This window comes from Eleutherodactylus coqui, chromosome 1 (genome assembly GCF_035609145.1).
Source record: "Eleutherodactylus coqui strain aEleCoq1 chromosome 1, aEleCoq1.hap1, whole genome shotgun sequence".
Taxonomy (NCBI): domain Eukaryota; kingdom Metazoa; phylum Chordata; class Amphibia; order Anura; family Eleutherodactylidae; genus Eleutherodactylus; species Eleutherodactylus coqui.
The window spans coordinates 403,146,839-403,172,513 of NC_089837.1; the positions used below are offsets into that span (position 1 = coordinate 403,146,839).

A 25,675-nucleotide genomic window follows, 5' to 3' on the forward strand; every position below is an offset into this window, starting at 1 on the left:
TTATGTGCCTGACAACAAGCAGTGGATTGCATAGGGGCTACACATCAGCCTTCATTTTTAGTGGTAAAGCAATTTTTTTTTAATGAACGCATTTTACAAAATTGATAAGACACTTACAGATGTTAAATGAGCGTAATATATCTAAAAAGTTAGTTATTAGAGATGAGCGAGCATACTCGCTAAGGACATTTGCTTGATCAAGCATTGTCCTTAGTGAGTATCTCCCCGCTCGGGAGAAAAGGTTCGGCTGCTGGCGCGGGTGACAGGTGAGTTGCGTCAGTTTGCAGGGGGGAGAGGGAGAGAGAGATCTCCCCTCCGTTCCTCCCCGCTCTCCCCCGCAGCTCCCTGCCCACCGCCGGCAGCCGAATCTTTGCTCCCGAGCGGGCAGGTACTTGCTAAGGGCAATGCTCGATCGAGTAATTGCCCTTAGCGAGTATACTCGCTAATCTCTATTAGTTATGCTTTAAGATCAAACACACTAGATCCTAAACAAACATATTGCATCGTGTTTTAGAAGCTCCAGTATAACTTCCACAAATGTGCTAGTTTTTCCATACAGAAATGCTTATACTGTGCCTATTATCTGTTTTTTAACATTATGCTTATCAGATATGGCAGATTTGGGGCATTTTCACACCATTTAATCTTCATTTTGTTCAGTAGAACATTTGGATCTGAAAATGTGGGAAGAGTGTGTTGGTTATACAGCTATAGGGACAAACTGCGCTACAACTCATTAACTTAAGTACATCATGCAAATTGGCGATTTTTCTGAAATGAACAAAAGAAGCCAGTTTGTGATGAGCATGGCAAATACTGTGATCACTGCTAAGAATGAATACTTTAATGAGAGAAAAATTAAAGGAGATCAAGACTAAATTCATTAGTGTACAATAGGTAGAAGATCAAATCCTATTTATTTGCCTTTTTTGTGGTGTATTGAAATTAATGAGCTGTGGTGGAGACCACTGTTAACCCCTGGGATCATTGGCTTGGAGTCTGACACTTCAGTCATGTCTATAGTCCTTAGCGATTTCCCTTGAACAACTCTACAAAGTCTTATTCAGAGTCCACACCGACGTCCATAATGCGCAGATTGTATCTAGTGAAAGGCGGCAAGTTAAATATCAGTGTAGTGGAATATTTTTCAGACTATGATGATTACCAAAATCCACACATATATCATAAGATAGCAAACCTATTTTCAGAACATTTTCCAACTGCCAAACAAATGACTCCAGATGACCCTTCCAGCCTCCTACCTGCTTTATTACAGAGGATTGTCTCGAGCTGCTTCTTACATTAAAATGTTTTCTTACTACTCGGCATACAATAACTGATAGTTACAGTTGGCCATTTTCTTTTTATAACAGACCTTGCCATACTCCGACTCTATTCAGAATTCATTGCTTTCATTTTGCTTGTGTTTTGTGGAGCACTGCCAACTTCAGCATATAATCACAATACACTATAGTATTTTCTAGCTGCAAGGTTTATAGAAAGAAAATAAAATATTGACAGCCTTATTAAAAGCTGATGAGTAGAGCCAAGAATGGATGCCTTGTTTATTAGTTTTCTATATTGTGGATTTTTTACCCTTTTAAGTCCTCCTCCAGTGAATCAATAATAAGGCCATATGAGCTCAGTAAGACAGTGTTTTATCATTTGCATGCTTTATTTTGTTATGTTTTATTATTACTTATTTTGTATAGTTTACATAACTGGTCATTAGAATTGTTCTTAGTCTTGGACACATGGATACCTGTTCTCCAGCTTCGGGACGTATCCCTGTTACGTACCCTGGATTTTTCAGCATTAGAGACGGTACCATTATCCATCCTACGTTACATCCTATGGAAGATATGCACGCAATTTGGACATGGATGATGATATGAAAATCTGAAGGAGTGTGCAAGTAGACTGTGTACTTCATAAGCAAATGTATTACTTGGTTACTTAGGTACATATCATCAGAGATCGAGGAGTACCTGTTTTCTAATTTAACCTTCCTATTGTACTTTGGCCCTTGTATAGTTATGGGGAAATGCATTGGAGGTAAGGAGATGTTATTTAAAGAGGTTGTACGGAAATTTACTATTGATGACCTCTCCTGAAGGTCATGAATAGTTGATCTGCAGGGGGTCTGCCATGTGGTATACCCGCTAATCAGCTGATCCTCCAGTCTACTATCAAGTACAGCTGGGTTGGACGTCCACATTAGGGTTGGAGCGAGAAGTGTAATGAAAGATATCTATGTAGTCTTGACGTATCTCATAACAGTGGATATGATCGTTCCCAGCAGGAGAAACCAAGTAATCTTGTAGATATGATACCCTTTAATGGCTAACAAAAATACATGATGTTAATGCGAGCTTTCAAACCTACTTACGGTTCTGCTTCAGGCTTACATATTATATCAAACCGATCTCCTGCATATCATTCCCATGCTACAATATTAGTGTGTTCGTGTATAGGATCATCCTTTTCAGAATGGAGTCCTTCTGGTTAGGCAGTGCCATGAAACGAGGGTAATAATAGGGTATAGATTCTATCCATCTTGTATTCCTTGTTTGTGGAAGCATTACATCTATACCATCTTGATTTAGTGACTATATATTGATAGTTTGTTGTGTTTGAGGCTTATGAAAGTTTTAAATAGATTTCTTCAATGTTACGTTTTCATAGTGGCCTCTCTGTGACTTGCTCTGGAAAGAACTTCTTTTAGTTCTGTAGATAGTGCCTCCTGAGATAAAACATAGATGAAATACTTATATAGCGTAATGCACTAAACACCCCTAGAGGATCCAAAATTGTGGAGAACTGTGCAAACACATTATTTGATGTGGTTTAAAACAACTGAAGCTGAATAGGGAATATTGAAGCTCATGAGTTGTGGTCACCTTGGATATTCTAGATGTAGAGGAGTCGTCTTGATTTAATTCTGATTGAAGTTATTCTTTCTACTTTAGACACGATTTGGGTGTTGATCATTTTGTCCCTTTTTGTTTAGTTAGCCACTAGAGTTGAGCGAACGTACTCTGTCGAGCTTGATGCTCGTTAGAGTATTAGCAGATCACAGAGACGGGAATGTCTATAAGTACTCGTAGCGGAAGCCCTTCACAAATATAGACTTTAAAAAAAGGTAATCTTTATTTGGTATGCTTTAAAATAACGTATACGGGCTGACAGACTCAACATAAAACTTGGGGTACAAAAACACCTAATGGAAAATCCGGAAAGATTACGGGATCACATATATTGTCCAAATACGTGTGATAAGTCAGTTTATATAGATATACAGCTCTGAGTGTCTAACCATGCGGTTGACAGTGTATATAGATGAAAACTTAGCAGAATCATAAGCTCAGAAAAAGATCAGCAAGAGTATAGCTCAACGCGTTTCCCTCTCGATGAAGAGCGGTTCATCAGGAGCTAGAAGGAGCTGACTCAATTGGGTAAACTCAGATGTATTATGTTGTTTTTATAAAATTTGAGAAAAACAGCTACCCCTATATCTTGTTACAACCAGATATAAAACAGGTGATGGCTAGTTCTTTAGTATAGATGTAAAGACAGAGACTGAGCTCCTTCTAGCTCCTGATGAACCGCTCTTCATCGAGAGGGAAACGCATTGAGCTATACCCTTGCTGATCTTTTTTTGAGCTTATGATTCTTTCTACGTTTTTATCTATATACACTGTTAACCGCATGGTTAGACACTCAGAGCTGTCATTCAGCTGAGAGCTGCCCCTGATTGGTCCCTGTGCTGAGCCAATCAGAGGCAGCACTAACTCACCCATTCATGAATTCATGTTAAGGAAGAACATTTTTTTTATTTAGGCATTGAGGTACTATTTTAGATGGTAGCGATTGTTTGTGCCTTATAAAAATAACCGTGCACTTTAATAGCGATTGTTAGTGTCTTTAAAAATATTATATACCATGTACTTATTATTGTATTTATAGATTCTATTTATGAGAGTGTATATATTATTGATCCATGGGGACATTATAACAAATTTATTTATTTATTTATATATATATATATATATATATATATTTATTTATTCATTTTTACAAATGAGCTTTGAGTAGGTTATAAGTGCTACAATATACATCTCCGGGTAATCTGTATACAGTATTTATATAAATACTGTTTTAATTTTATCTAACATTGTACTGCGATCCATTTACGGGGTTATAACCCTGCGTATTTAAGTCTGCCCAGCTACACTTAGGAATGGGGTAGACCTGGTGCAGTAGCGCGACGTTGTCATGGAAACCACGCCCCCCACGTGATAGTGATCACGTGGGACGCAGCGTGATACCCACGGTGGAACGCACGTACACTATAGTATCTGCCAGATGACGGAAGCAGGGTAGCGGGGAACCCCGCCTCCTGTAGACATGCGTGAGACTGGCGTTCAGCATGGTGCAGGGGAGGAAATCAGATGTACGCTATCGGGACTGGTGATTAAGGTATGCTGTCTATTTATTTATATGTGTGATAGAAGAGGATTACTATAAGCTTGATAAAGGCGTCAGCTAGACGCAGAAACGCGTTGCTTTTAACGTTATATTTGTATTTGATTGCTTTTTGGGGAATAAAAAAATTTGCTTGCTATTTAACTGCGGTTTTCTAGAAGCTTATTCCCCTGTCTACTCAAGGGTTAACGTTGTAGCGCAGCTGTAAAGAAAGTTTTTTCTGTTTTTTTATATGAATGGGTGAGTGAGAGCTGTCTCTGATTGGTGAGGGCTGTGACCAATCAGAGGCAGTTCATTCAGCAGGCGGGGATTTTAAATCCCCGGCTGCTGAATACTACTCATAGCAGTTTAGGAGAACTGCCGGCCGGCCGCGGCTGAACTCCGTCTGCCGGGACAAGGTGAGTATTTTTTTTTTTTTTTTTACTTTTTACACATTTCTGGATGAATTTCAGGGAAGGGCTTATATTTTTAAGCCCTTCCCGAAAATTCATGGTGCGATCGCCGGCAGCCCATTGCTTTCAATGGACAAACATCATTCTTCTCTGCCACAGCTGTTATAGCTGTGGCAGAGAAGAATGATTTGTCTTCTATATGTTCTCAATGGGGTCGGCGCTGCTGCCGCTGGCCCCATTGAGCGCATATAGAGAAGAGAACAGGAATTGCAGATCGCAGATAGGTGCGATTTGCGATTTCTGTTCTATAATTTATCGGACGAGCGCATAAAAAGCGCTCATGTGTCCGATACCATTGCAAAGCAATGGTTCTATAAAATCGCACATCGCATGCGCATGCGCAGATCGCACGGAAAATCGCCCGTGTGACCGAGGCCTTAAAGTGTATCTGAAATTATAAATAACTTTCAATAAATCAGTGGTGTACGTGAAGATTTTTGTAATTCATCTTCATTTATTACAGAAAAGTGCCTTTCTCAACTTCAGACTTATCTCCCCCTCCTCTGCCTCCTTCACTTACTCTCAGTTTACACATAGTCCAACAGATTTTCAGGTTCATTGAGAGATCAGTCTACGTCTGCTGCCCATAGAAGTCTATGGGAAGAAGAGAGGTAGGAGGGAGCAGCTGCATAGAGGGAGTGACACAAAGACAAACCCAGGACACTGCTATTGTTCCATTGTCTCACCCTGGTGTTGGATTTGCATAAGCACTATTTTTTTTACTGCAGTATAATGTCCTTCAGGCTGCACCTTTTGCGTATTTGGGTGTGTTCCCTCCACCAGCACTCCTCTCCATAGACTTCTATGGGCAACAGCTTCAACCTAACCCCTCAGTGAAGCTGATAATTCGTATCACCTCTTCGCTTCTGAACACAATTTTAGCAGTGAATTCAGAGTTAGTGATCAATACAGGGGAGAAGAGGATAGGAGTCTGATAAGTAGAGAAAAGGGCATATTTTCTGTGATAAGATGTATTACTGGTGTTTCTTATCCTTGCTTGTAGTATTGATTTATAGAGAGTTGTTTATAGCTGGAGGTACTGTACAATTTTTACGTTAGGGACTCTGAACTGCTAACCTCAGAAGAAGAATTCGATCCTGAAAGCAGTTTGGAATGATGAAGCCTATTCCTTGGTTTTTATTGTTTATTTCAATGGGTAATCCTCTATAAAATGTTGGTGACTCGTTAGACTCTGTTCACATTTGCGTTAAAGTTCTGCCGTCCCTAATCCTCTAAACCTGAACATGCAACAGTAGCGGCATAATGACACCCTGTCCCTACCATATAATTTGTTACTCATCGTGCAGGTTTAAACTATAGTATAATTGGTAATGCATAGACTGGAGTTATTCGACAATGATCAACTTTTATCTTTGTAATCAAAATGCCGAATTTTACTAAACGTGTTCCAGAGCTTATTCTTTAAATATGGCATTTTAATCTTCTGATTTTGGAAACTTGGCAAATAGTAAACTTAATCCTTTGGTACTTGCGTCGCCTTGTGGTAATTATATGGGTTCAGGACCTGCACCAACATTTGTAAGTGCTAGTTGTATCATACAGCTGACACCTTGCTTTAGCAGCCGTTTAACCCCTAGATGTCATCTGATTGGTTTTATAGAAAAAGAGGGGAGGCCTCCTTCTGAATAATATTGTTGTTTCTCCTACGTAATGAGATCATGGGGGAACTGATGGGTTATTATGGCAGCTGGGAGCCTAATAATGGTCTCCAGGCCTGCAACGTACCAAAGTCTACAGGGCTGTCTGTGAGTTTTACACTGACAGACGTTATGTAGAAGGACTACAATGTATTGTACGATTGTTCTGACAATTACATGTTCAAGTCCTTTACTGGGATGTAATAAAAAAAAGTTGAAAGAAAAAATTTCAACATAAAAACAATCGGCCTCCTTTTTTCATGTAAAAAGTGTTTTACTTTAAAAAAAAATAAATAAATAAAACCTGTACAATAAAATTATGTGAATATTAAAATTAGTACATTTATTTTGCACAGTGAACACCATAAAAAATGCCAAAATCGCCACATTTATCCTTTATTAATAATCCCAATTTTTAATACAATCGCCCTAACAACATTTTCTTTCATTGGTGGACTCGAGGGATTGACTCGATAGACAAACTATTACATAAGAAAGAAAAACGCATTTTGTAATTTGAAAAAATGAAACATAAGTTCTCATAACTGTTAATTCCATTATTTTCATAACTACAGGCTAGACACTACATGCAGAAACTCTTGCTGCAGTTTCAGCAGTTTGATTGGGCACAGACAGGCAGCACATAGATTTCTAGGTTGGTGGGAGTGAGGGAAATGGTATCTAGACTACATTGAGCAATACTTAATATGCGGGAGCAGGATGATATTGACCCAGTGGTTAGAAAGTGGTCTGTGGATGACCCAAACCTTACTCCCACATTGATCGTAGAATCGATGTCATTGGCCTACTGGTATCTACCCTCTGATGAGGCTACAGGTCGCCCACAGGTCTTACCTAACCCCTGTGAGAGGACACCATATGGGAATCTACTCCACCTCAAAATGTTTTAAATGCAGAACACCAAATGCCAATTTATTCCATAGTTTATGAGCCCGTCCTCATATTTAGGCTTTCTGGTCTTGAATTTGTGAATACACTATTACACATCTGATGAATTTGTGTCCACAAGAGCCCCTGCGAGCAGTTTTTGGATATTTAGATCCAAACAAGTACCGTTGCTCAAGGGGAGCCCGTAGGCCCTTGCACTTCATGGCGGCAGCTGGGCTAAAGGCTATGTTGCCAGATGTGGATACAGCTGACAGCCCCTCCCTTTAAGTTATTTTTGGACAAACTAGCCTTCTAGTTCCAAATGGACTGGGCTGAAACATCGCTTTTTAGGGAGAAAATGGTGCAGTCCTTTTTTTAGGACCTAGGGTTGCTTTGTTCAGCTGTTGCTGTGAAGAATAAGAGAAAGACTAAGGAACTGTTTCTATCACACTTGATAGTTTCAGGAATAGATAGCTTCAGGGGATTCCCCCCTTCAGGTGTTATATTTGTGTGCCGATGTCGTAGGGGGGCCTCTGAGTTTTCTGCTAAGTCTCCGATATGTAGTCAGAGGTCTGTTCCATACACGTAAATACGTTGATAATAAACTTTATTCATTAGTTTGGTGGTCATTGCAGGTCTAGATTTTTTTTTTCTCTTTTTCATTAATTTTCTTTTATGTTTCTTTTCACTTGTTTTTTCTTCGTTTACAAAATGAGAAAATTTTATATTGGGATGTATCCATATATCTGTTGATAGACAGTCAAAGACTGCTTTATGCTATACTATTATATGTCTTAGTCTAGTTATAGGACCTTAGAACTGCTAAAGATGTCTGAAACATTGGTATAGTATTGGATATCTGTCCCGTTTGTTTAATAAAAATTGAAATAAAAAAAAATATATATATATATATATATATATATATATATATATATATATATATATATTTATATTTATATTTATTTATTTTCTTTTAATTTTTTTATTTTCTTTTTTTTTTTTTTCAATCAAGAGAATTTACCACTGGTGGACACCAAAAGTGTACACAAATTCAAAACACTTCCCACAGCTCCCATATTTATCCATCACCTGCCAGTATCATTAACAACCTATGGTTGTTAAGAGGTAAAGAATTTTTTTTTCTCAAACCACAAAGAATACCTTCCTGAAATTTTGTGGTAAGAAACTTCAATGTACATTTTTTCAGCTTCCTCTCTGTCGTGGCTCAGTTCCAAAAAAAATGTTGAAATGTTTGTTCTAGTTTTACTTTAACTTGCATTGGAATTACAGTGTTAGAAAAATATGTTAAAAATGTGCATATTATGAAGAGAATGACACTTTGCTTGTCTTCCTTTGTCCAACAGTTTCTGAGATATGAATTATTAAAAATTATAGTTCTTAGTGGCCTTCGGAAAATTGACCTTCCTTTCCCGTATTCCTTGATTCCATGACCCAATGGGTCTGAAGATCGAGACCTTTATATACATTCTAGTAATGAACAAATGTGCATTGTTTTGTAACAATCAGAGAGGATCGGCTGTTACCCCTTTTGTGGGTCATTCCAAGCCAAATTATCCAGAGTATCTATTGCACAAAAAACAACAGAGTATAGATGGCCATTTTCGCATTAACCATATACAGTACATCAAACATAGCTTATAATAGACTTAAAGTATAGAAAGTGTTTATTGTATTCATTTATATGCAGACTGTGTTCCCCTCCAAAGATATAGTTTCATCGCTTATAGTGAGGATTGTGATGCAGTGTTATGATGCCCAGTATTCAAACACATGGACCTAAATGCAGTTCAATAATGCACACTGATATGTGACTGAAGACTCTTATGAGACCATACTAATTACAAAAAGGAAGTTTTTGGAAGTGGTTGAAATATATAAATTCCATAAGAGGTTTGGTATATGACCTGAATGTCCATTTTTGTCTACAAGTACCTCAACTCTGCTTGTTTGTAACACTGTATTAATTTGTGTGAGCTCAAGTAAAGCCTCCATTGTCAGAGTGAAGTACACTTAAACTTGTCATAGTAGAATATTAAGTCCTTGAAATAATCCTTTACCCTCCAGACATTAGTACTTCCATATAGAGGTGTAAAGGACTTGTGAATCCTGACCTTTCCAGAAAAACTTTTAGCACAACATTCTTGACGGTCTGTGATCATGTAATCCTAATGCGCCATCCATCACACAGGATTAAGTTGTAATTGTTAGACTTTATTCACGTTTAGTTCTGCATTTGACCTTTGTTTTGTGGAGATATATTGCAATGTGCTGGTATCAAAGAACAAATCATTCCACGTTTTTAAGAATTTGACCCAGCAAACTTAACCCTTTGCAATCCAATTTTGGATTCAGGGTTTTCCTAGGGGGTTTTCTCTTTCTGCCATTATACAATGGCGCCACCTGCTGGCTAATGCCAGAACTGCGGTATTGGACATGCTGGAGAGGCACCCAGCAACAGTGCGGCAAGTAATATACAGTAAGAATACCCTGCCGGACGTCTTCCGACATCGGAAGCTGTACAGCCTTCAATCAGAATGTCTTTAGACGTCAGACAGAGGATTGGAAAGTGTTAAAGCTAAAAACTTACTAATCTATTGTGTGTTCCAGAACTGATGCTCTCTTTCACTCTGAGGCTGCTTCAGAAGATAGAGACAAACAGTGTTGCAGTCTAGTATCCAAGAGAGACGTTCTTATTGATGGAGAAAATGAACTGTACATTACTTCATCTCATAGGTCTATTCATTTGCTAGATTAAACCTAGCTGACTCAAGACTAGGTAGTACTGCATTTCCACAAAAATAAGACACAGTCTTATATTAATTTTTGCCCCAAAAGAGGCATTAGATCTTATGCTTATCTAGCAGGCTCAGTTCAGGTCCCTTCCACTGCTCTACAGACCTCCGTCGCAGTTCCTGCAGTCCCAGACGCTCATACAACATCACTTCCTGGTTACAGGATTCATAAATCCCGCCACCAGGAATCGATGGCTGTGATTGGTTCTTCAACCACTACTCAGCCAATCAATGCAGTGCTCGATGAATCGATGCAATGGCTGTGATTGGTTCATCGAGCACTGCATTGATTGGCTCCGCAGTGGTCGAAGAACCAGTCAAAACCATCGCTTCCTGGATTTATGAATCCCGTAACCAGGAAGTGATGTATGAACGGCCGATGTTTTGGGAACTGCATTGGAGCTCTGGAGAGCAAGACGAAGGAACTGAACTGAGGCTGCTAGGTAACATATTCCTTTTTTATGTAGTGTAACTAGGGCTTAGTTTGGGGGTAGGACCTAAATTTCAAACCTTCCTGAAAATCCAGAAAAATAAGGCCAGGCCTTATTTTCGGGATGCGTCTTATTTTGGGAGGAAACGTGGCATGTAAGAAAAAAAATTTCAACAACTTGACAGAAGAGGGCAATGAAGGTCAAAGACGTGTATTTACTGGTCATTTTTGAATTGCCAGAAACATTAGATATTTAGATGTGCTCAAAAATGTATCACTGGTTTATGGGCATTTTCTTTATAGCTCGTGTAATTTTCACAGGCTGCCAGGAATGTGGAGGTAAAGCGCACATGGCATCAAATAAGCTTTATGTTCTTCGCTCTAGAAATCAAAGCGATCTTTTTAAGAAAAAGAAGATACTTCTAAGCTGGACAGTATGCTGCAATTTGGAAGCAAAGTTGGGCTTATAGGAGTTTAATATGTGATACATTGTTCATCTCCTGTTAATTGGAAGAATGTGTCAGAAATGTTGTGAAATGTGCTCTACAGTAGCTGCTATGAGCAATCTGTTAATTCATGCAGAGGACTTTACAATTTTGCTAATTTTCAACGCATTTATTCATCTGCACATTTTTGTGTTTGTGTTTTTGTTTTGTTTTTTCTTAGATATGAGCTTTCAAGCTGCCTCAAAAATTTTTAGCACTCCCGCTTATGAAGCATTGAAGGTTTTGCGAGACATAAGTCAGAATTTCCCAATAAAAGCAAGGTAAGCCAAAAGAAGCATATGTGCAGTAATTAGAATGGAAGCAATTTTTTGAAATTTAATTAAAAAGGGTTGGCCACTTTATGTTAAAATTGGTACTCTGCAAAAAACCTGTTATATTTCATGAGAAGAGACTCTATGGAATCTCAGTACTTTATTATACTGTTCATCTCAAGGCTCCCTGCTGCCAATAAAACACTAATTGCGAAGTTCTCCCATTCATACGAATGAGGTGGCTGCAATCATGTGACTTAACTACATGACTCTTTCCACAGCTATACCTTCCTTTCCCCTATGGCTCAGCCCACTTCTATGCAGAGCATGGGCAGGTACAGACAATAAAAGGACTTGTACCTGTGTCTATGTAGAGGTGGACAGAGCCAGGACAACCACTTGAAGAATCCTACAAATATATGTTGGCCATAAAAGTAACAGCGCAGATGTGCAATGTCCCTGTGTGACTGTGCAGCTTTGTCTAGGATGGCATAGGTGTCTAGTAAGCTATTTAACATGGCATTGCTATTCTTCCCTTCTGATTCTCTTGTCAGAATTCGATGGTCTCAGATTATGGGGTATGTCATTTCATTATACTGGGTGACACATTTGTTGAAGTCTTTTAGCACAAACAAATTGAAAGCTGCTTCTCTGCCTGCAGTGTCCTGTTCTGAAATTCCAATTAGCATAAGGCTGGAATATTTTAATATCTGAAATGAAGAAATAAAGGTGTCCATCCCAATGATCATGCCTCTTGATAGTACATGCGGATATGAAAGGCTGCTTCCTCTAATGATGGCTTGTTTGTTCTTGAATGAGCACGAAAATCTATGCCTAAAAGATTTATTTCCAGTGGCTGAAACTTACATCGCCCCTTACTGTAGCTCCTGATTTATGCTCTTTTTAACCATCCAACAAGACTCTTTTTTAAGTTTCAGAATACAGAAGTTGTACTGTTAAATGCTGCTGCGTACTTTAGATGTACTCTCAATGCATCTCGTTAATTCTCTGTATCATTAGAAGCTAATTTGATGGTGTTCTCATTCTTTCTTTCCTTTGTTGTCTTATTATTTAGTAAAATGTTTTTAATGCAGTGTATAAGGCTCTATTCACATCAACTTTACATATCAGCTTAACCCTTTCCAATCCACTATCTGACGTCTAAAGACATTATGATTTAAGGCTGTACAGCTCCGATGTTGGAAGACGTCTGTCGGGGTTCTCTTACTGTATATTGCCAGCCTCTCTGCTCTCAGAGCCTATCCAATGTGTCACCTCATGCAGTACTGGCTTTAGCCAGCATATAGCGCCATTGTATAACAGCAGAAAAATAGTAAGTCCCCTAGAAAAACCAGGATACTAATTGGATTGAAAAGGGTTAAAGGATCAATTATAAAATTAAAGCAAACTGATGAGAAATGGACACTTTTAACTGAAAAGTTTGACAGATCCATTAAAAAAGCAGACACTTTGATCTCTGTATTTTTTTAGTTGTGCTTCCATCAGTTTGTGATGGATCTGTTGACAAAAAACAATCAGTTACATGGCATAAATAACTTATAGAAATGGAAACTATTCCGTTTGCCTTCGTTTCCCATTGACTTCATTGTAAAAGAAAACAGAATTGACCATCCTATAATGGTATCACTTTTTTGAGCTGGAAAAATAGGCTGCACTATTTTCGCAATCCAAAAAAAGCAGAATAATGTTAAGACATATGCAAACCGAAGTTAACAAAATTAATTCCCACCCCCACCACCACTGAAATAAATTGGACTTTTAAGGAATCCATTTATTTTGTTTTTTTGTGGTCTGAGAATGGAACCATAGAACAGGAAACATAATGCTGATGTGAATTAAGCCTTAAATGGAACAGTTGCATGCAAAAAAAAAAAGATGTTAACATGGCAAAAAAGAAGATATGCCTCATTGTGCTTGACCATGTGAAACAAAATCAAAACTTTCTAGTAAATGGATTAACACATTGAAAATGTGTGTGTGTGTGGTTTTTTTTTTTAGAGGGGTTCTCCTGCTTGAGACCTTCCTCTCGGAAGCACAGTGAAGAGCAGTTAATAAGAGCAATTAAGAGTAACTCCCTCTCTGGCCATGTACTACATGTTCATGCATTCATTTCATGTAAAACTATATTTATGTGCAGCCAGACAAGATTGTCCCTGGAGAAATAAGATAATCCAAGCTAATTATTTCTCTTTAATGGGATGGTCTCTAGAAAAATATTGTTTGTTGTTAAGTTTATCCATAATTGTAAGATTTTTGTATTTACAGTGATGAAAAAAAAAATTTTGATCCCAAGATATTCTAGAACTAATGTTAAAACAGTGCCACCTGCCCACTTTTGCATTCCTCTCTGAGCAAACCCTCTTGTGGGGAGCGGCTGCTTCTGAAGTTGGTGTGTTTTCTCTGATTCTGGGCATTACTGCACTTACTCTGCATCTCTTATGACAAGTAGCGAAGATAGTACATTTTAACAAGCAGCAGACTCTCTCCACCAGGAATCCCTTCTCAAAGCTCATTTCTGAAATCTCTCAAGATAGAAATATTTTTTGAAGAAGTATAAATACAACCAATGGTTAATATTTTGTGCTGAATTTAGCTATCAACACTACTCTTTGTGGGACAGCCCCTTTACAATGTTATATGTAATGCATGCAACAACTCCATCAAATATAAAAGGTATTCTATAACCTAGTTCAAGCACTTTGCTGTCTCCAGCAATCCCATTAAAATGAATGGACTGGTAGCTGAGCATCTGCACTAAGGTTAGGGCTGTAACTAAGCCTATAAGGGAGGCCAGACATGACATGGTTAACAGGAAGTGGGAAGTAAGTAAATTAATGAAAAAACGAGTCGGGGTTAAAATAATAAGAGGAGGAACAGTGAAAGTGTTGGAAGAGCAGTTTAGTGACATCACAGGAAGCAGAGGAGAAGAATCAGGAGAAGAAGGAAGGCCCATTCTACTACCCTTTTTTGTTCAGATCAGTAGGGGGGTGTTTTTCAAGAAAGAAGATGGGGGAGGTTATTAAGGGAGGGATTACTGTCATGGCAGCTGTGGGTTGGGGGCTTTTTGGAGTTGGGAGTTGGTCATAAATTATTGGTTGGGTGGGAAGGCAGGGAGTGGATAGCCACCTTCCCCCTCAGTTTATCGTTGGTTATTTTTAGGTCTGTCGCTCTGGGTATAGCAGGGGGGTAGTCCCTGCAGAGATGGTGGTATGGTCTAGCCTGGAAAAAAGCCAGTGGATCTCCGAGCCGGTTTGAATGCGACTGAAGGCAATTTAGGTGTATATATATACACTTGTAATGGGAAGGCGACAGATATCGGGGCTCTAAGGACCTCCCTTTGTATTGAAGGGGAAATTAATTAAGGGTTATGGTTGTTATTATTGAGTTAATAAATGTTTTTGGTTGAAGTACACACCGGTGGAGTAAGTGGTAAGCTACAGCAGGTAATTGAACGAGTCTGTTATTCCCGGGTCATGCGCTATTCATTGCAAGTCACTCACGGGACCTCTGTTCTAGTGATGGGGTAGATCCCAGTGGTTGGACCTCCAGGATCAGGTAGTTAACTTGATATTACTGGATTACCCCCTTTAAATTGAAACTCTCATTACACTCTGCTAATGAAATGTTTCCATTGTCCTTTATTCTAGGCAGTCTAAATCTACTATGGATAATTAAATTGTGCAGCTTTTTTTTGTAATATTAGCAGTTGGTACATTTGGATTGATTAGGTCACATGTTGTAGACCTATATTATTCCAACTTGTAAGGTACATTAGGTGTAATATATATAGAGATAGAGATCGTGTTGTTTGTTCACTCTTTTTAGAAGCCCTGGGCTTGTTTGCGAACAATGCTTTATAGAGTCAGTAGAATGACCCTGGCATTTCATTCAGTCAAAATTGAGAATTTTATGACCTGTGTCCTTGCTGCTTTTGCAAACAATAATTCTGTGTATAATCTGTCTCCTCCTTTCTTTACAGCTCCATATTCCTCATGGTTAAATATTTTTGTAGGCCAATAAATGTAAATGTACTCAGTAAACCCATTTGCGATGACATTTTGGTTCTTTCAATTTACTGCATTTGACCTTAATTGTCTTTTCTGCTGTCTCTTGTTCAGTGGAGATTTAAGATGAGTGTTCTACAGCATTTAGCATGTCGTCTCTGTCACTATGTATAGATGTATGCATCGGAATGCCCAGCAAATTCCCGGTTCATTGGCATCTCTGCACTGGCAGCTAAAGAACCATTTAAACCTTTATCGGAGCAAGAACATAATACTGTAGATGGATAGATTATTGTTAGTGTACTTATTACACTCACTTTATAGTCCTGCTTTAGGAAATGCTCGAAATTGTTTTCCATCTCATTTTAGAAGAGCAATAGAAAAGCATAGGGTGATAATACTTATACTAGCTGTAAATGAGATTCTGTCACATTTCTGCAAATAATTGAATTGATAATAGAAGTTTGGAAGTTTACATTGTAAATACTGCAAGACAAGTCCTTGGTTTTATTATATTATATGATAATGTGTGTACACTATTCGTCCAGGTTTAACATGAAGAACCAATAAATGAAATTTTAGCTCGCACCTCATCAAGCGGTAAACCGTGCAGCAGCAAGAATTAAATGGGCATTGTGCTAAGAAGCTATTCCAGCAGCCCCCATAGATTGCAGCTACAGATATATGATCAGCTCAGATAATATCAAGTTTTGTTTTAAGTTTATGCACTGCAGTGTTCCTTTTTCTTGATGGGGACCTTTAGCTCCGCTTACAGTGATCCTTCTGATGATGACTGCTAGGCCCGTTTTTGAATATTAATAATGGACCTCGAATGCCAGATAATTTAATATAACTTCTCAAATGTACAAGTGCTTGTATTCCCCTATGTAATAATCAGCAGGAAGTCTTCTGCTTCCACGCAGTTAGTGCCCAACCTTTACTTGACTTTCCACCTTCAAGGTACTTTCACAGTTGTGGATTGGGAGGCCATTTGCACTCGACCACTTCTGGGCTGCAGAGATTAGCAGCAAAGTCTTCCATTGTCTCTTGTACTAAAGAGCAGAAAGTACATGATATGATCTGACAATACTGCTAACAGTGTGAGTCCTGGAGGAAATGGGCACTGTGTGAATCCTAAATAGAGCGAAGTATGAGTTATTCATGCAGTGTGCAGGTTGTTACAGAATAAATATAATCAACTACCCAGACAGCATCTCATTCCCTTTAGCATGAGAAAAAAAAATACTTTTTCTTTCCCTTGCATGATTGTTCTAATGATAGTGAGATGTTGTCTGTTCCTTGATAATGAATAGTAAAATATGAGCTGCAGTTATATCGCTGGACACCCCACTGTGCGCTAGCTAGCACAATAACCTTGTGGGGTCCTGCGGTCAGATTTTTTTTCATGCTGCATATGTCAGAATAGAAAATGTAACAGAGTCGCCTACTTGCTTTCATTGACTGCTATAAAAGTAGCTCTGATCTTGGAGCCGCTGGCACAGATGCAGCTGAGGAATGGATTCAGCCTCCTCTTTAACTCTGGTATCCACGTTACACAGAATTCTGACACAGTGGGGCAAATTTATCATAAAAAGTGGAATACTTGACCATGATAGAGACCCATTTGAAAATGAAAGAAGCAATCTTAATGGTTGCTGTGGGTACATGTTATACTTTTCCTTTTCATCAGTTTTAATAAATCTTTCTTAAAGTGTTCATTAAAGAGTCATAAAAAATTCTATTCTAATTCTATTCTATACTTAGCTATTCCTCCTCCATCAGTCTACTTACCAGATCTTTACCTCACCTATCTTCTCATGTCTCCTGCAGTCCCGGGGGAATGGTCACCTCACCTCCAGCTGGCTGATTCTTCTGCTTCCGGTGAGGTTACGTACATTGCCGGCAGTCTCCTTACTGCCCGGCAATTAATGCTACGCCACAGTTCAGAGCCTCGCACAAGGAGTGCTGAGACTATGCATGTCCGCTGTCTGCAATAGATGAGCATTCCTTCCTAGCCTGTGAACGCTACGTCACAGGGACGTGACCTTCACTGACCTGCAGGAAGAAGGATTCAAGGAATGCCAGCTTCATAACAGGCCGGCCGGCTGGAGGTGAGGTGACCTGGGCACTGCAGAAGCCCAGGGAGGAGAAGATGCCTTAAGCAGACTGCCTGTTGAGTAATAGGTGAGTATAGAATTTTATTTATTTTTTTCTTTTAAATGACAAAACCCCTTTAATGTGTATTAAAGTGACCATCTGGTATGCAAATACAAAAATGTATGCAAATCAAAAGATGAAACAAAACCTATACAGCACCACCTATTAGAGGGTAGAATTCCTGTACTATATGTCAATGTCAGACCTTTTAACAGGCCTTGTAACAATGACTGGGAATATAAGCCAAAGCCAGAGTCTTTTCCAGGAGGAAAAGATAACCATGAACAGACAGTGCTTTTGGTTTTTGCCCCTCATCAGTGTGCAGTAGGTTGCTGGCTTCTTATATGTAGCACTATAGAGGCATTGTTCCATATTTCCATTTGCATACATTTCCCGGAGGAGCATGCATGGTCTTAAAAGTCTTCTCCCACCTACTAGGTACTGTCCCTAAAGAGAAACTGTACCCCTTCTCACCCACTTAGTAGGCCTCACAGCCAAACCAGCCACTGACTGCACACTGATGAGGGGCAAAAACACTGAAACAACTTTCTCTGTGCATGGTTATCCTTTCCTTCTAGGAAAGACTCTGGTTTTGGCTTATATTCTCAGTCAGTGTTACAAGGCCGAAGTCAACAATCTTTCACCCACTTGTTACTTGCAAACCGAATGATATAACTGATACGCAACATCTACAGCACCCACAACTATGTGCTCTATATGCCCGGCTGGCATCAGACACACAGCAACATAGATCAACTGTAACAGTGCTTTGTCTCCTTGTATTGGACTGATCCGTCTATGTAACTTTTTATTTGCTATGTATCAGACGCCCTGCGTGGCCTACCTAAATTACCTTTCAACTGCATAATTCTCCATGTTTGCATTATATTGTACTGCTGATCTTCTTAGTCGTAAAATAAATAAAAGAGATTGTTTAAAAAAAATGTTACAAGGCCGGATAAAAACTTTGACATTGACTTGCAGGAATGCTGCCTTCTAATAGGTGGCGCTGTATAGGCATTGTTTCATCTTACCATTTTTGAAACACAATGGAAATCACAAAAATGATCATCATAGTGTGTTCTATTATATCATTTTATTGGTGGGACAACCCCTTTTAAAGGAGCCATTAAGACAAATGTAAGTTTTCAGTCATTAGAAAATATAAAAAAATGTATTTTGTTTTTTTTTCTATATTAACTGAATATTTTGTATCTGTCCAGGAGACCTCTACATATTGCAGCATCTAATTGTCATTCACACATTTTGATATATATTATTTGTTTTCTAATAGATCTTTAACAAGAATTGCACTAAACCAAGAGATGAGGAAAGAAATCGAGGAAAATCAGAAGGTTTGTTTCTTTCAATCAATCATTCTGGGTGTCTGTTAATGGTAAATGTGCTAATAGAGCATAGAACAAAGAATAGAGATGAGTGAACATGCTCGTCCGAGCTTGATGCTCGTTCGAGTATTAGCATAATCAATGGTGCTAGTTACTCGAGCGAGTACCATGCCGTGTTCGACCCCTCCCCGCATTACCACTTCCTGCTGTGACGTGCCAGCGTGCGCACGTCCATAGCAGTATGTGGCAGTATGAGAGAGAGAGAGAAACTCGGCACCCGGCGGGTCCATTGCAAAAATGCTCGGGTCTCCCATTGACTTCAATGGCGTTGGTTATTTGAATAGAGCTCTCGAATATTACGAATATTGCTCATCTCTACGCAGAAATGAACTTTGTCCATATAAATAAATGCAGTAATAGTATAGCTGATGTGACATCTGTTATCATTTGTTTAGCTGTTTATGATATTCTTGTGTTTATTTCCAAGCAAAGCTGTGATGTTCATAACCCCAGTTGATTGACATACGTATATTACATTTCCCTGTGGCACAGTAGCTGCGTATCACATACACTATGTATTCTGGAAGTCTTCAAATGCGCAAATAACTGTAATAAGATAATTAAAAGGATTCAAGCTGGACAGATGCCCTTATGAGGATCGTTTTTACATTCAGCTTCCTCAAGTGTATAGCACTAAATTTTTCTAAACTTTAGTGTTTGCAGGCTTTAAATTGGCATTGGCGACATAGTGCCTATAGTCCATCCATCTAGCAGCAGGGGATGGCGGCTCTAGCTGTGCAGAACGAAATCATTCCCATTTGTGATAATGAAAGCAGAGTACCAAAATGCAGCGAAGGGAGAGGGATGACAAAGGTGTTAAAAGTAGAAAATATTATGATGATTGGGCTTACGCAAAATAGTATTCAGACTGCATACTAGCCTGTGAAATTTGGGCCTAGCTTCGAAAAGGTTAGAGAAAAAAGAAAATGGTTTGAATTTGCATTACCACTTATGTTTCACAATAGATGGTAGTCAAATGTCTGTTGCAATGCCGGAGCTGTACCAAGTGTTAATGGACTTTCTTCTACATAATTAGCTTATTTTTCTTAGTATGTTTCCTCTTGGGATAATAGTTGTCATATTATTATGAAGAATCTTTATTGTGTAAAACTGTAGTTTTTCTGTGGTTGCTCATATCTGTTCTGCGTGTGTGTCCCTCATCAAAACGTTGGCGTGTTCATACTTTTAACTGTGGTAAGCATACTACCCTCAGGATTGCTCAAGGCAATATTTTTTTTATTTTTCGAGACTTTCAGTTAAAGGAGCTGTCAAGACAAAAGTTTCATTCATTAGCAAATTATCTCACTAACAGACAACTAGTGGGTCACATGAGTCTGAAGTTGGTCCTTTAATATTAGATAATGCCTAGGTGATGTCCATTGTTCTTCAAAAATCATTACAGTTAAAGGGGTTAACCAGAACTAAAATATTGATGACCTATTCTCAGGATAGGTCATCAATATCGGTGGTAGTCCCACTCCTGACAGTCCTACTGATCAGCTGTTTTAAGGGTACTGTGGCGCTCACAACCATTAATCACTTGGTCTCTATGAGTTGCAGTACTAGGCACCGCCACTACGAAATGTACATCAATGTGCCTGGTATTCAACATGGAGTCCACAGGACTCATGAAAACACAGTAACCCCTTCAAACAGCTAATTAGCGGTGATGCCAGGAGTCCGACCCCCACCGACCTAATATTGAGGACCTATTCTTAGGATAGGCCATCAATGTTTTAGGCTGTGATAACTCTTTTCTGGTTTACATAAATGTTATTAATTTTAGAAACATTACAATAAAGGATAATCGGCAAATAGGCTAAAGATAGCGAAAGAGCATCATGTAGCGCCAGGATCTCCCCAAAAGGGAAAACAAATGGAACAAGTTGCAAGTTAAATGGGGGGAGTGGAAGAAGCACTAACAGGCTGACTATTGTAGAGTGGGAAGATCTGGGCTTGAACTAAAGGGTTCCATAGCTGTATAGTAGGGCGTACTGGTACCAGGATGCCCAAGTTCTTTCAAAAAGCTTCTTGCAATCTGTAAGTATAGCAGCCAACTTCTTGTTGACTATCCGGGACAATTTGTTTTTAACAAGGGCAATACTGACTGCCGTTTTCCTCCAAGGGTGGACAAAAGCTATGCAAGCAGACAGGAAACACAATGAAATCCATCCATATATATGCTTGGGTCCTGATAACCCTTTTTCGATCTGTTACGGCCCATACATTTGACACAGACAACTGGTTTACTATGGGGTATTTTTTTTATGCAGCGCTGTTTTGGTGCAGTTTTTAAGCTTCTTTTCCAGTCAAAACCAGGAAATGATCCTAAAGGTCAGAAGAGAATAAAGGAAATACTTGCTGCTCTCCCTTTTTTGTGATGCAGACCTAGTTTTAGCTGGTAAAAACAGATTAAGAACTGTATCAAAACTACACTGTGTGAATATAGCCCTAGGTTAGGGCTCCTTGTGCCATTGAGTTGCATCTGGTTCGCAGTAAAATGTTATCATTATGCCAACTCATAGACGATTTTTAACATTTTTTTCTTGTAGAAAAAATAATTCTGTCAACCTTAAAAATAAAAGAAATTCACTCCCAAAGTTCCTGTCTAAGAGTGTAACAGTATTGAATTGTATAATAACGGTTTACTGAAAAACAGATGGATCATTTCCATTTACAACAGTGAGCCATGACTTTAAAACCACCGACCCAATATTGTGTAAGGCCCCCTCGTGCCACCATAACAGTTCTGTAAAAATTATAAATGGGACCCATGGGTAAGCATGGGCAGTATCCTCAATCCCCCCAAAATGCCTGTAGGCAAACAAAGGCATTCATAAGCTTCCCTAACCAATTTTGTTAGAACAATAGAACTGACCTTAGTTCTGTTATTCTAATAAACTCGGTTAGGGAAGCTTATATAGGGCTTTGTTACCATATTAGCATTTGTTTGGGATTGATCATAGCAGCTGACCAATGAGGCATTGGAGTCCCAAAAGACGATTTGAAGGTGTCTTGTGGTATCTGGACCAAGACAACAGCAGCAAATCCTTAAGGCCTGTAAGTTGGAAGGTGAGATCTCCATGGGTCCATGGGCGTCCATGACGCTGTCGCCAGTTCACCAGCTATCCTTCCTTGTACCACTTTTGGTAGGTAGTAACCACTGCAAACCAGTAACCCCTCCAAAACCTGACATTTTTGTTGTGCTCTGACCTAGTGGCCAAGCCATCACAATTTGGCCCTTGAAAGTTGCTGAAATCCTTACGCTTACTCATTTTTCCTGCTTTTAAAACACCAAGTTCAAGAACAGACTGTTCACTTACTGTCTTATATATCCCACCACTTGTCAGGTGCCGTTTTAATGAGAAAATGAAATGTTATTTACTACACCTGTCAGTAGTTCTATTTTATGGCTGATTGGGTATATGTATGATATGCTTGAGTTTACAATTTAGATGGCGTGAGACTTGCTAACTAGATCTTATGCAAATGCTAAGCCTTAGAGACTTTGTATAGGTTACAGACTTAACATATGTTTCTTCCTTTTTATGAATAGCATTTATCTGACATACATGGAATCCAGCCAGGAGATGCAAGCCTATATATTAATGGTCTTCAGATTGATCTTGATGCTCAGAATTCCTTCAGGTAAGACTTTATATATAGGGTGATCGTAAATAGAGGTGTTCAGAGGTCTTTAGCGGAAAAAAACTATGGGCATCACCCAATAAAAATTGGTGTGTATACTCAATGGGGTTTAGGGTTTAGATGTCTCAAAAGAAAAAAAGTACCAAATGTTGCCACCAGGAGAATATTTGGTGTGGAACGGGAATGGTATGGTGTATACACTGCAGTTGGTCAAAGGGTTTGGTCAATCTCATAGTCAGATCTGTACAGTATGACTACAGTCCTATGACTCTCACATTGCCTGATCATTAGAGATGAGCGAGCACGCTCATTTAAGGCAGATAATAGAGCGAGCATCGCTCTTCTCGAGTAACTGCTTACTCGTCCGAGCAAATGCGGGGGAGAGCGGGAGGGGGGAGGAGAGATCTCTACTGATTATGTCTTGCTGGTTAAACTTTATCAGTGAGGTGGCATCAAATTCAGCGATACTGATGGAGCGCACACTGAACCATATCTGTAGGTCTTTCTAACATGACCAATTACGGAGCCATCGTACAGTAAATTTAATCCTGTCCCAAACCACAATGGATGGTGCTTGGCCATTAATCGTGACGCACTCTTATATTGTACACTTCAACAGCAGCAGATATAAAATTGTATCTTGATCTCTTAGGAAACTATAAGTCTCAGCATGCCCTGTAGTTTCCCAGCATCTGAGAAGAGAACTATTGCCGCCTAGTTCTGTAAACTAGATTGACTCGATGTTTGCTATGGGAACATAAAATGTTTGGAGAAATGGTTGTAAATGTTTTAAGAACTGTCGAGCCGAGGCTTCAGCTTAAACTGCTCGCCGTCCACGGCTTGGTTTGCCACGTTTTGGGGACATGGCAACAGGCAGACTAGTAAGCACTTAATATGAATGTCACTTAGCAATGCTTGACTCTCCCTAGTGGCGCTGGTGGCTGAAGCACAACCGCACCGCTAGACTTAACATAGGAACTTTGACCTGGCCTGACAGATCACTCAATGTAGCAAACTCAAATGTTATGATTATGTGGCGCTCGTGAGTATGTAACAAATCTAATGACACCAGCATCATCCACCAAAAGTGTGGGGCAAGAAAAAGCCTGTGTTATATTACACTAACTGATTACCTGGCATTTCCCGTGTGTTTTATTTTTAGACACAAAAAGAGTGTGTGTGTGTGTGTGTGTGTGTGTATGTATGTATGTATATATATATATATATATATATATATATATGTGTGAATATATATATATATGTGTGTATATATAAGTATGTGTGTGTGTGTGTGTGTGTGTGTATATATATATATATATGTATGTGTATATATATATATATGTGTGTGTGTGTGTGTGTGTGATGATTTAATATATTAGTATATGAGGAGGAAGAGGTCATCTGTGTAATATATTGGTATATGAGGAGGAGGTCGTCTTGTAATATATTGGTATATGAGGAGGAGGTCGTCTGTGTAATATCTTACTGCATGAGGAGGAGGTCGTCTGTGTAATATATTGGTATATGAGGAGGAGGTCATATGTGTAATATCTTACTGCATGAGAAAGAGGTCATCTGTGTAATATATTAGTATTTGAGGATGGGGTAGTGGGGCTGTGTTACCCCCACCAAATTTGTCCCCATGGGATGAGTTATCTATGTACCATGTTTGGTTGAAATGGCTCCAGGCGTTGAAGAGTTATGGTGGCACACACACACACACACACACACACACACACACACACACATATATATATATATATATATATATATATATATATATTAATATAATATAATATAATATAAATATCGAGAGGCTGGTTAATGTAGATACACAAAAGCCGTCTCTCACTTAACAGGGGTCTATAAGATGTCCAAAAAATTGAAACTTAGTAGGGGTGTGATCAGGGGCACCATATGCCAGTTAAAAATATTTTCAACTCGTACATAATTAACACTTGAATGTTCTCTGTGCTTTCAGCAAGATTTGCATGAACCAAAAGTACAGGTAAATAAAAGAAACTGTAATCTATTATTAAGCAAAAGATAGGCTCAAATGCTAAAACACTCTACTATATAGCTATAAAGGCCCATTTAGACACAACGATTTTTGCCCAAAATTTGCTTAAAAGCCATCTTTTGAGCAATAATCATTGTGTCTAAACGAGCAGCCAAGCTGAAAGACAGCGATGAGCCTTATCATCGCCACGTGCTGAGATCTCAGTGGGATACCACTGATACTATTGTTTCAGCTGGTATCTTGCTTAGAGAACACAGCCAGAGTATGAAGAAGACAGCGCTCCAGCTGTGTTCTGCATACCCCGCTCGGAGCGCTCAGCTGGATACCATTTATATAGAATAGGTAATACGTTACATTCTGTCCTGTGTGGCGCCATCTTGGAGGCGGAGCTGATAATGCCGACGTACCGAGTCATCATTCGTACCGCCCACATGATGACGCGGTACTCGGCATCATCAGCTCCGCCTCCAAGATGGCACCACACAGGATAGAATTTAACGTATTACCTATCTATATATATAAAATTGAATGTATGTCTGTCTGCGTGCGTGCGTGCGTGTTTGTCCTTTATGCGCTACTACACCATTCATCCGATCGCCATGAAACTTTGGGAAGTTGTTAAGTACACTCCTGGGAAGATTATAGGCATAGTACAAATATCCTACGATAAATGGCGCGCGAGCGTCGTCGAAAGTTACGCCCCCCCCCACGTAGATCGAATAAGTAAGCCACCTGCTATTGTGATGTCATCACTGATGTCATCAACATCGGACGCCCTTGAACATGCCCCAACATGTTCTATAAAGCTGCATTGTGATGTCATTAAGGCTCTATTATGACACGTACAGCTTGGAACCACTAGAGCACGCCAGCCAATTACCATTGGAGTTGGAAGTGGGTAAACAAGTACTAGGATATCTTCCTAAGAAGCCACAG

General features: G+C 39.2%; 1 protein-coding gene across 2 annotated transcripts in view; it reads left to right on the forward strand.

Moving 5' to 3' along the window:
* Positions 1 to 25,675, forward strand: part of UGGT2 (UDP-glucose glycoprotein glucosyltransferase 2) — a 268,510-nt gene that overhangs the window by 52,760 nt on the left and 190,075 nt on the right. For both annotated transcript variants that reach the window (XM_066580528.1, XM_066580538.1), the window contains exons 9-11: positions 11,393 to 11,492; positions 18,960 to 19,020; positions 22,628 to 22,719. In XM_066580528.1, the coding sequence (XP_066436625.1) occupies positions 11,393 to 11,492; positions 18,960 to 19,020; positions 22,628 to 22,719 (253 nt within the window). The remainder of the gene's footprint in view (positions 1 to 11,392; positions 11,493 to 18,959; positions 19,021 to 22,627; positions 22,720 to 25,675) is intronic.